This window comes from Leguminivora glycinivorella, chromosome 20 (assembly GCF_023078275.1).
Source record: "Leguminivora glycinivorella isolate SPB_JAAS2020 chromosome 20, LegGlyc_1.1, whole genome shotgun sequence".
Lineage (NCBI taxonomy): Eukaryota > Metazoa > Arthropoda > Insecta > Lepidoptera > Tortricidae > Leguminivora > Leguminivora glycinivorella.
The window spans coordinates 10,623,239-10,634,938 of NC_062990.1; the positions used below are offsets into that span (position 1 = coordinate 10,623,239).

The window sequence follows — 11,700 nt, forward strand, 5'->3', positions numbered from 1 at the left end:
TATTTTAACGCCGAGTGTGGAATTGAAAAACGAGCAAGTGAAAGGATTCTATAGTTGAACCACGAGCGAAGCGAGTGGTTCGAATATAGAATCCTGAACTTGCGAGTTTTTTAACACACGAGAAGTAAAATACATTTGCACCCGAGTGTAACACAAAACTTTTCCCCTCACTATAGCGAGGAAACTACAACGCAAAAAATGCGTTTATCACTGCTTCCAGTAGTTCCACAGGTGGTAAATCATCTTTATTACTAGATTCACCTACTTTTATAAATTTTAAAGCAGTTAATTTGACTATTCAAGGTCAAATTACTTCACCCACTAGTGGATAAAATGCGTTTTTACCAGCTGGTATTAAAGGACAAAACACGTGTTTCCGAGCTAGTGAGGGGAAAAGTTGTTATTCAACCTTAATACATACATACAATTACGCCTGTATGCCATGAAGGAGTAGACAGAACACATAAAACTACTCAAATTTTAGTGCTACTCTTGGCAAATAAGGGGTTGACAGAAAACGAAACTGTGTCATTGCAGTGACAGGTTGCCAGCCTCTCGCCTACGCCACAATTTAACCCAACTAACCTCAAAGAGCTTAAGAAATCAAATGGCATAATTCTTGGAACCAATAATTCTCTTACCAACCATTCAACCAGCCGAACAACCAAATAGCCATTCAGCCAGCCCACCAACTAATCTTTGGATGGATGAACTGGCAAACAATTTGTCATAAATATAGGAACAGAGCTAGGATGGGCCATGTCGCTGGGCGAGCTGAACTCTGGAGTGGAAGCCTGCGGCCGTGGCTTGCCTCTGAGATGGAGAGATGACATCCGCCAACAATTTGGCGAGAACTGGACGCAGATGGCAATGGACCGACAGGCGTGGAGGAATGAAGAGGAGGCCTATGTCCGAAGACGGGCGCTAAGCAGCGGCTGATCCATACAAGCCGATTTCCACTGGCTTGCCTAAAATTGATTACTAGTAAAGTACCAAATGTTTAGGTAGGTTTCTTTTTGCTCAGTGTTGCCTAGCAGAAATTTTCACCAGCCGCCACTGAAGGCTATAGATATATAATATAGAAACCTTAGCGTAAAACAAATAATATATACTATGATTCTCTGTCTATGTTTGAAATGAGGCCTCAAATTTAAGCATATCCAAATACTACGTGATTCTATAATAATTATAGCTCCGGCGCCATTGATTGAAAGATTTGCGCATTTGTGGTAATTTTTATTTTTATGTTACAGGATGACTTTGGCGAGCCGATAGAGTGGGTACCTTTAATTAAGGTAAGTTTAAAACTATAGTTATTTGTTATAGAAGGGTGCAAAAGTGTATTTTAACGCTGAGTGTGGAATTGAAAAACAAACAAGTCCTTTCCTCTCACTATAGCGAGGCAAAAAACGCGTTTATCACTGCTTCCATTATTTCCACAGGTGGTAAATCATGTTCATCACTAGATTCTCCCACTTTTATCAATTTTAAATCACAAAATTTGACTCACATTTGACTATTTCAAGATCAAATTACTATATCCACTAGTGTATAAAGTGCGTTTTTACGCGATGGCAAGTGTTTCCGAGCTAGTACCTAAGGGGAAAAATTCATTATCAGTCGCCTGTTTCACATCGATGCCTTACGAGTATATGACTTCCTTCAATATCATTTGTGTTATGTATGTATTACAGGCCAATATAACAGATGGTCTCGCAAGACTCACGGTAAGTCAGAATTAAAATAGTACATTATGGTACAAGTGAGGAAACTCGAAACGAGTGGTGACAAATTAAAACACGATCGTAGTAGTCAATCGAAGAAAGTTGCGAAAATGGAAATCTTATCGTCATTAGGTATTTACTTTTAGTTTCGTATTGACGATTTCCATCAAAAATTATTATCTTGTCTTGGCAAGGCGGTATTTAAACTTTCTGTACCTACATGCATATTTTTATCATCTAACTTGACAGGTAATAAAAATATTCATGTAGGTACACAAAGTTTAAATGTGCCAAGACTTATATTGATCGGGATATGTATACCGTAATTACCTTTTTTTTGGAGCTATCGATATTTCAATGCAGTTACATGTTTAATTGTATCTATACCCGTGATCATGATACATGTCACTGCGTCGAAATATCTGAAGTTCCACAAAAATGAAATAGGTAATCACGGTCTACATATATCCCGATCAATATAAGTCTAATGATTCATTAGCAATGAAACTACCGCGATTCCTTCAAAACTCTGATAACAAAATTAGCTCCGATATTATTTAATAATTGTATTTGTAACTATAATTTTATAACATGTTATTTATATTAATTAGGACAGGAAAACGGGAAGGAACATGCAGGCCAGAATAAATGTAAGTTAAAACATACAAAAATAAAATCTTTTGAAGTTTCTAAGCAAAAACCTCAATTATTGTTAGGACGAATTTAAGTAAAATATGTATAAGATTTAAAACAGCGCAAATTTAAATTAGATATATTACTGTTGTGTTTTGAAGGATCAAACGGAATCCCTCAGGCGATTTACTTGGTCTAACAACATAACATTATTCTTTAGATACATATACAGGGCGTCCCAAGACTTTAAGATATGAAAGGAAAGTATTTTGCTGTAAGAAGACTAAGTTATTTTTTAATATTAGTGATAGGTACTGCATGCACTCAAAGATATTCTAAAAAAATTACTTGATTTTGTGGGAATCGACCCGACTTAAATATAAAAAATAAGTTTTTTGCAAAAATTTCATTTTTAGCACAAGCTTTTATCGCCGACTACTGTACCTTTCTTTCAACAATCATCTACTGCTCTTCGAGCTAAACACCCCTTACTCGATGGGGATACGACGTTTCATAACAAAGTGCTTATGACCACCTTTCTGCTCCATCATCAGATCAGCTTCATAATACCATAATATTGCATTGTCACGTAATTTACATATGTGTACAAAATTTCAGCTCAATCGGAAACCGGGAAGTGGGTTAAATTTAGCTTCTAGGTTTTGACGCACACTAACATACTAACAAGGCAACTTGAATGGAAGATTGTAAAAACACATCTACTTTTATCATGCCACTCGACAGAATGGACAAATTAATAACAATTCTTCTTAAGTAAGGAAATAAAACTATGGAAATGGATTACACCGCGAATAATGAATTTACTCCTTCATCCGTTGTATTGTATGTAAATTTATTATACGAAATGTATTTACTTTTCCATAGTTTCATTTCATGGGGAACTATCGCGCTAACTGAAGACAATCTTCTTAGGTAAGGAACAACTTAAAATGTGTGTGTGCACGGAAAAACGTCCCACTTTGTCGATTGCTATACCTAAAGCCGCTTTGTCAGTTTATTCATATAAAGATACAAGTAAATCTCGCCTTAATGGTAACCGACAAAGTGGGTCTGTTTCAATCCCACTAAGACACAGGTGTGTGCGTTCACCGCTAAGAAAACCCCATTTACTGTGGTTCCACAGTTCTAAGGCACAGCCCTTGCCTTGTCAGGAAGTATTGGGATCCTCGGAGTCCACATTTCGAGTAACGTCCAATTCCGTTGTCACTTGGAAGGGAAAGCTGCGTTGGCATCCAAAAAGCTCGGTGTGCTCAATAGAGCGAGGGGATACTTTACTCCGGGGCAAAGACTGCTCTTGTACAAGTCGCAAGTTAGACCCCACATGGAGTACTGCTGTCACCTTTGGGCAGGAGCACCTGGATACCAGCTTGGACCCTTTGACTCGATCCAGAGACGCGCTGTACGAATTGTCGACGATCCCAAACTCACGGGCGGTATTGAACCCTTAAGTCTAAGGAGGGACTTCGCCTCCTTATGTGTGTTCTATCGCCTGTACAATGGGTTGTGTTCTGAAGAACTGTTTGACATGATGCCAACGGCCACTTTTCATCATCGCACCGCTCGCCATCGACAGGGCGCTCATCCACACACCTTAACAACCTAAATGGTCGCGCACCGTACGGTTTCAGAGGAATTTCCTCCCACGAACGCTCCGGCTGTGGAATGAGCTCCCTGTCGAGGTATTCCCGATGTACTACAGTATGGGGACTATGGGGATCTTCAAAAAATGAGTGTACAAGTTTCTAATGGGTCGGCAACGCGCACGTGACACCCCTTGAGTTGCAGGCGTCCATAGGTTACGGTGACCGCTTTCCATCAGGCGGGCCGTATACCTGTTTGCCACCGACGTGGTAAAAAAAAACCACAAATTTTTGAGTTACTATCTACGACATGTAAGGTACTTTCCCTTAATGTCTCATAGTCTTGGGACAGCAAGCGCTGGTAGCCTAGCGGTAAGTACGTGCGACTTTCGTTCCGGAGGTCGCGGGTTCGAACCCCGGCTCGCACCAATGAGTTTTTCGGAATTTATATGCGAAATGTCATTTGATATTTGCCAGTCGCTTTTCGGTGAAGGAAAACATCGTGAGGAAACCGGACTAATTCCAATAAGGTCTAGTTTACCCTTCGGGTTGGAAGGTCAGATGGCAGTCGCTTTCGTAAAAACTAGTGCCTACGCCAAATCTTGGGATTAGTTGTCGAAGCGGACCCCGGGCTCCCATGAGCCGTGGCAAATGCCGGGATAACGCAAGGAGGATGATGATGATGAGTCTTGGGACAGCCTGTATATGCCGTTAAAATGTAGGAATGTTGACGTAATTACTCCAATCTTTTTACATAAGGACTAAATTCCAAAAAGCTTGACAAACAAATCTCAGTATTATTGTCGTACGGTAAAAGTTAGGAATAAAAACAGTTGTACTTCAAAATGGGACAATATTAGCTGCCTTTTACGGTAAGTAATTTGCTGTTTTTACTCAAGGCTTTTGTTATTTGATTTCTATTGAAAAATAGTCTGTTTTTCCAAGAAGGACCAAGTTCATTTACATCTCTAAGTTAAACAAAAGTAAATGGAAGTGGTTAATTCTTCTGCTAATCAACACTATATGCCTACAATTATTAATTAAATGTGTAATGTCATTTGTTGTTCTTATAAAAAATAAAAACACGCAAAAATATTTGTTGAAAATATGATTTTGGCCATTTCCAGGCTGCGAAACAGCGCCATCTAGTTTTAAGCCTAAAAGGCCCATACATTTCAGGGGTACGCTTTTTTGGATGGGCTTGTCTGTCCCGTATTATACCGTCCTTGATTCAATCATTCCAAACAAGGTAGGGGGAGTCCGAGAGAATTACGAGAGACGAAAACTTACGAAATACAAAATGGTGACCGTTTGTTTACAATCTAACTACTTGTTTACATTAAGGTACTTTTATACAGTGTTGGGAATGGAAGAAACCCCATATACTATGTAGAAATCGGTTATTAAATAATAGCGAAGAGGATCGAGTATTATAGAGAGTTACTGTTAAAGTAAAATGTGTAATCACAGTGCATAGACTGCCATCTCTCGACTCAAGCTTAAAACTTTTCAACCTCAGTTTTGACAATTTGGCCCATATTGTTAGCATGATATGTGTTGATATGTCACAGTTTCGATTTCTGTCAACCCCTTAGTTGCCAAGAGTGGCACTGAAACTTGAGTAGTTTCATGTGCTCTGCCTACCCCTTCATGGGATACAGGCGTGTTTGTATGTATGTTGTATGTATGATATGTGTTAAAATGTCAAAAATTAATATTAGCGCCATCTAGTCGAGCGTTCCCGAAAGGTGTAACGCCATCTAAGCCACCGTAATACCTTTTTCTCTAGGGCTTAGCTAGAGGTACGTTTTTTTCTTAGACTTTATCCGTCTATACGGAGTTACATTATGTCTTTGATAATAGGTAGGTACACTTATGAGTAATAATACTTCAAAATAATATATCTATTCTAGGGCACAGTCTTCGTTCCAGTTTCTCACCAGTCTACTACAACGGTAAATGACAATTTTAAAATAAATATTTATTATTAAGGAACAAAAAATATTTATAATAAAGTAAAAGACAGATCAGACATCCAATCATGATGAGTGGAGGAAAGAGGGGGAGGCTTTTGCCCAGCAGTGGGACATTTATAGGCCTAATAAATATATATTGTAAGGATTTTTATGAAGAGTACCTACATTAAGACTGGCTGTAATTTTCACTTTAATATTTACTCCAAAGTTAGGTCCAGTTGCATCAACCACATTTGACAGACACATCATCGTCACGCAGCAGACGTCTATGGATCTTCCCATACAATAACATTTAACGAACGCTTTAACGATGACAGATGGTTTGATGCAAAAAAAAAACCTAAAATGTTTAAAGTTAAATTTCTAAAAACTAAATTGCAGACAGAGCCGACAACCACAACGACACAATACACCACCACACCGGACCCAATCATGGAGTCTTTGCTCCAATACGTGACTCCTCGGAACTTGAAACCGGAAGACTGGTTGGCTTTCGACGTCACTTTGAATAAGAAGAAAGCTGCTGAGACAGTACGTATTATGTACTTCTTTTCAAAAGCAATATATGATATGTGTAAATGTGAATTTTCTTTTCTCGAGAATAATCATTAGACCCAATTATGAAAGCACTGGTTAGAATACTCGAAACTTGCAACGAGAATTCTAGCTTTCTACCTGACCTTCAACAGAAAAAAACAGTGTTTATTTTGTAAGTCAAAATTGTATGTATGCCAACTACATGCGATGTTCAAAATAAAATAAAACTTATATAAATTTTGGGACTAAAATCCCAGGAGAGTCTTGGAATCCTTGTTCTGATGCATGACTTCTCGGAACTTGAAACTAGTAGAAGCTTCTCTAAGAAACCGTTTGGGGGCGTTGTCAGTTTTTCTATACATACAAATTAATGTAATATTCTGTGGCGTTAGTCGAGTCGTTCAGTATAGCATGGACAGCATGGTAGATTTCATTGAAGTATAAATCCTTAGAGTGAGTATCTTTTTTCAGTGTTCATGTTTATGTATAAGTTTCTTTGTTAACCTTATGTTATTTCAATGTTTCAGTGTGCCGCGGATGGATGTCAAGCAAGGGTATGTTAATGAAAATACCAGTTAAGATAACTTGAACCAACTCGAAAATCTGCTTTTTTGATATATTTTATCTTTAGCTTTTGGATTTTGTGAAAACATCTCTAATTTTCTGTTTGACTTGATGTAAATGATCTTTTTCAGAAGGAGGATTTTTTGTAAACCTGAAATTATTGACCACATTTATCAAAAGTTTATTAATTGTAGTAACGCCATTCTTCTAGTTCTACTTATACAAACTCTTACTATGGGCACTGGTCCCATCGCGAGCTAGTCAGCTATGAGCTATCAGCTACAAAAACGAACAAAAGATAATCACTCCCGTGTAAATAGAAGAGACATGGCGATGTCTTTAGTTTATAGTTACTCGCCCAGCGGTGAGCTATCAAAATCGCCGTGTCTCGTATTTGCACGGGAGTGCTTATCTTTTGTTCGTTTTTATGGCCGATGATAGCTCATAGCTTACTAGCTCGCGGTAGGAGCAGTGCTATAATTATTTTTCACGATATCTTACGTTACAGTGCCACAAAGATGAGTGTGGAACTGCGGTAAGAATCGAAAAACTATTAAAAATTTAAATAACTTAAGATATTTTTTGAATTTTATTCAAAAGGTGAAATTTAATGACTGTCTTCCTCACCTTATGGTGATGGCAGATTGATAACTAGGAATTTCAGTCATGTCGGATTCGGTTATCCGGCCGGATCCGGAAACTTTTAGAAGCTATCGGATTCGGTCAATGTCACGAGACCCGGCAAAATAAAAATAGGTACATCTAAACACAGCATCATCGGCATTATGAGTTTTTAGACCAGATTTTTTTACTTCATTGTACACCTTTATTATTTCCTTTATTTATTTTGCTTCTTAGGTTAAGCTTTTTATAATATGAATATAAAAGTAAAATACAAAAACACATACAAAACAATATAAAAAACATATAAACACATTATAAAAAACCTAACCTAGGGTGCCGCCAGCAGCGGGGCAGGGCCCAAGCTGCCGGGTACACCTTTTATTATTAATCTCTTATACACATTAACCATATAAATAGTACCTACTTGGGCGAGCGAATTTCGAAAACTCGGAAATTCGCGTTTTCCGAGACCTAATAGTGTGATCCCAAAAACCCCCACATAACAAATTTCAGCGAAATCGTTAGAGCGGTTTTCTAGATATCGCCGATAACAAGAATTACTTGATGCAAATCATGTAAATAGGTTAAGATATACAATTTAAGATTGTTTAAAAAATGAGCGCATCTTGCCATTAAACGTAACTGTTTGGCAAGTTTTTTAATGTAAAAAATTAGTTTAAGTTGTTTTTTTTTCAAAATAAGTAAATTAAAAAAATCTTATACTTTTAAACGAGCAATTCTTGTATATTTATTTATTTATTTATTTATTTATTTATTTATTTATTTATATATATATTTATTTACACTGACGATCTCGGAAACCGCTCTAACGATTTCGCAGAAATTTGTTATGTGGGGGTTTTTGGGGGTGAAAAATCGGTCTAACTTATCCTTAGGTCCCGGAAAACGCGAATTTTCGAGTTTTCATGAGTTTTTCTTCGCGCGCCATCTCGTGTGCAGTAGTTGTACTGTTAAGACAGAATTCTTTCGGTTGATGTAAGTACTATTTATTGCAAACACTAGATGGCGACACAGGTCAAGGCTAAAACGAATAGAAAAATACACTATTTGAGTTTTTGTGGCGAAATGCGCGCCATCTCGTGTGGAGTAGTTGTGTTGTTAAGGCTGAGAATTCTTTCGCTCGATGTAGGTACTATTCATTTTTGAACTAGATGGCGACACATGTAGGATACGAAACAGAACCGAGCGAAGCTCGGTTGCCCAGATATTATATATATTAAGCATGTTAGAACTCAGAAGGATGGGTGCCTAACTGTTACAGATTTGTCGACTTATTTACTCCATAGGGACAAAACAAAAAAAAGTTAACTGACATGAACACAAGATTACCATTTACAAACTTGATTTCTCTATCCACAACTCCGCGCTAAGTTATTCAAGAATCGCGTTCAAACATAAAATATTATCCCATTAGGCGGCCAAGAAAAATGGCGGAAAACAAGGACTCTCAAGTTTTAGAAAAACGATGCGCATTTACAATCATTTGCTTGAGAACGTCTCCGCAAAGTGAAGGACTCGATTACTAAGTCGGAAGCTCGAGATTGTAAGTGTGATTAGATCGAGAGCTCGAGTTTGTAGGGAAGATTCTCATGATTATTTTAGAGGCTCGAGTTTTTGTGCGAGGTAATTTTAGTTAAATGGTCAACTGGCCAGGTCAAATAATGAACAAATGCATTACACTTTGCAATGTAAAATATTACAAGTTTTTATTCAACTTGCCTTGTTAGTAGTTAGCGGTACAACGTAGAAACTAAAGACCCACTTCCCAGTTTCCGATTGAGCTGGAATTTTGCACACATATGTAAATCACGTGACAATGCAATATTATGGTATCATGGAGCTGATCTGTTGATGAAGCAGAAAGGTCGTCATAGGAACTCTATTATGAAAGGTTGTACCCTCATCAAGGGGTTTTTAGAAACGTTTCGGAGAGCATTAGATGACTGTTGAAATAAAGGTACAGTCGGCGATAAAAGCTTGGACAAAAATAAATTTTTTGCAAAAAATACTTATAGATTATTAAATTTAATCTTGTGTAGGTATTTTCAGTATTTTTTGCAGTTAATGTGTGGCTCCATTATATTTGAAATTATTCACTTATGAATTTTTGCATGCTAATTACGGGTGCGTATCGATCGATATAACTTTTTTTGATATATTTTTAGTCGTTATAACGATCATTTGATATAATTATTGAATCATATAACAAAAAATAATATACTAACAAATTGTATAATTCTTATTTAATATAATGTTCATTTTTTCGAATAACATTTATTATAACATACTTTGAGTATAATGCTTATTTCCGATAATAAACAAATTGTATAACATAAAATCTTTCTAAAGCACAGTTAGAATAACAAAAAAATGTACAATAAATTAAATCCATCACTTACCAGAAAAGTAAATTAGGTTAGAACTGTGACCCCTACACACAACGCGCTGCTACCAGAAAAATAGGTTAGGTTAGGTTAGAACTGTGATCCCTTCAAAAAAGAATAATTTAATTCATGAAATGTTTTATACTGTTTGCTAGTTATATTATACTAGTCGTATATCAATAGATAGTTATACCATATAACGGTTATTATAAATAATTGTTATACGAAATAATGATTATACAAAATAAAAATAGATATTTTGTGGTTATACCAAATGTTAATTATGTCAAATGAGTAATTATATCCTTTAAATATATACCAAATGTTGTTATATCAAATGTTACTATACCAAAAAAAGTTATACCAATCATTACACACCCGCTAATTACATATATCACCGTATATACATTTTAACCGAAATTGTCAATTTTATTACAAGCATGTAGGTCAATAACAGTGAATAATAAAATTACTTAATTTATACAAAGGCTAGAAATATGTTTCGAAGTGTATGGAATACCTACAGTTTACGCTCATTTGACAGTCAACTATATAACTTAGGTATATACCTATGTTTATGTAGCTAGTGGTCTCAGGGCCCATAATATACACACCAGTGGCTTGGCGCGTTTTTCGGGATCTGTTTTGTATGAACTACTGCAGATACTGGAGAATTCTTGGGAACCCGTAAGGAATCGAGTTGTATCGACGCCCCGCCCATGTTACACACACACGTCTGTAAAGTTTTGTAAAGTTCGAGTTGTGCCCATCACTAATGCTTTAACGTAAACTAATGTTGATTTCAGTGCCAGGGCGACACTTGTGCTACCGGGGTGAATAGCTTTATTTCAATTAAGAATTTGCATGCATGTGGCATTCCTAGTCTTAAGGGTTCTAATGCATCGTGCAATGGGGTCCTTTTCGTTAACCCTAACAGGAATTCTGTTAAAATGATTTTAGGGTTTCGTATCAAAATGATAAAAGCACAATAAAGGAACCCTTATTGTGCTTTGTCCGTCTGTCTCTCTGTCTGTCACATTACCAAATGTTTCTTAGAAGAACTAGTTATTTTATGAGATAGGAATTTGCATCAACAGCAATTTTATTAAAGGAGGAAAGAGCAGACAAATAATGGCCCAACCATCTAACCCCCCCCCCTCCCCCCACACATCTAGCCCCACGCGTGCGGAGCGTCGGACCAACTGTAGGCCTAGCACATGATTGCCGCGGGAGTATGTCGCCGCGAGATAGACCACATGTCTTCTTCTAATTGTATTAATGAAATAAAGACGGGTAGTCAAAATACGGAAAAATATGCCGCGTAGACGACGACGGAAGATGCTAGATGTGGCACCCTTACGCCGTGGCTTGCGTGGGCGACGGTCGCGCGATGGTCGCGCGACGGCGATGCGACGCATACGAAATCAAACCTTATCGATATGGAAGTATGACGCCGTGGCTTGCGTGGGCGACGGTCGCGCGATGGTCGCGCGACGGCGATGCGACGCATACGAAATCAAACCTTATCGATATGGAAGTATGAGACGCCACGGCGACGGTCGCGCGACCGTCGCCCACGCAAGACACGGCGTTAGACACCGATATTTTATTTGTTTAGATAGGTATAACCTTTCCT

At 37.6% G+C, this 11,700-nt stretch overlaps 1 protein-coding gene across 1 annotated transcript in view; it reads left to right on the forward strand.

Annotated features, from left to right (window-relative positions):
- Positions 1 to 11,098, forward strand: part of LOC125236933 (collagen alpha-1(III) chain-like) — a 45,478-nt gene extending 34,380 nt beyond the window's left edge. The window contains exons 21-28 of the mRNA XM_048143849.1: positions 1,254 to 1,295; positions 1,695 to 1,727; positions 2,336 to 2,374; positions 5,872 to 5,913; positions 6,316 to 6,465; positions 6,999 to 7,025; positions 7,544 to 7,570; positions 10,871 to 11,098. Coding sequence (XP_047999806.1) covers positions 1,254 to 1,295; positions 1,695 to 1,727; positions 2,336 to 2,374; positions 5,872 to 5,913; positions 6,316 to 6,465; positions 6,999 to 7,025; positions 7,544 to 7,570; positions 10,871 to 11,056 — 546 coding nt within the window. The 3' untranslated portion in view covers positions 11,057 to 11,098. The remainder of the gene's footprint in view (positions 1 to 1,253; positions 1,296 to 1,694; positions 1,728 to 2,335; positions 2,375 to 5,871; positions 5,914 to 6,315; positions 6,466 to 6,998; positions 7,026 to 7,543; positions 7,571 to 10,870) is intronic.
- Positions 11,099 to 11,700: the final 602 nt, after the last annotated feature.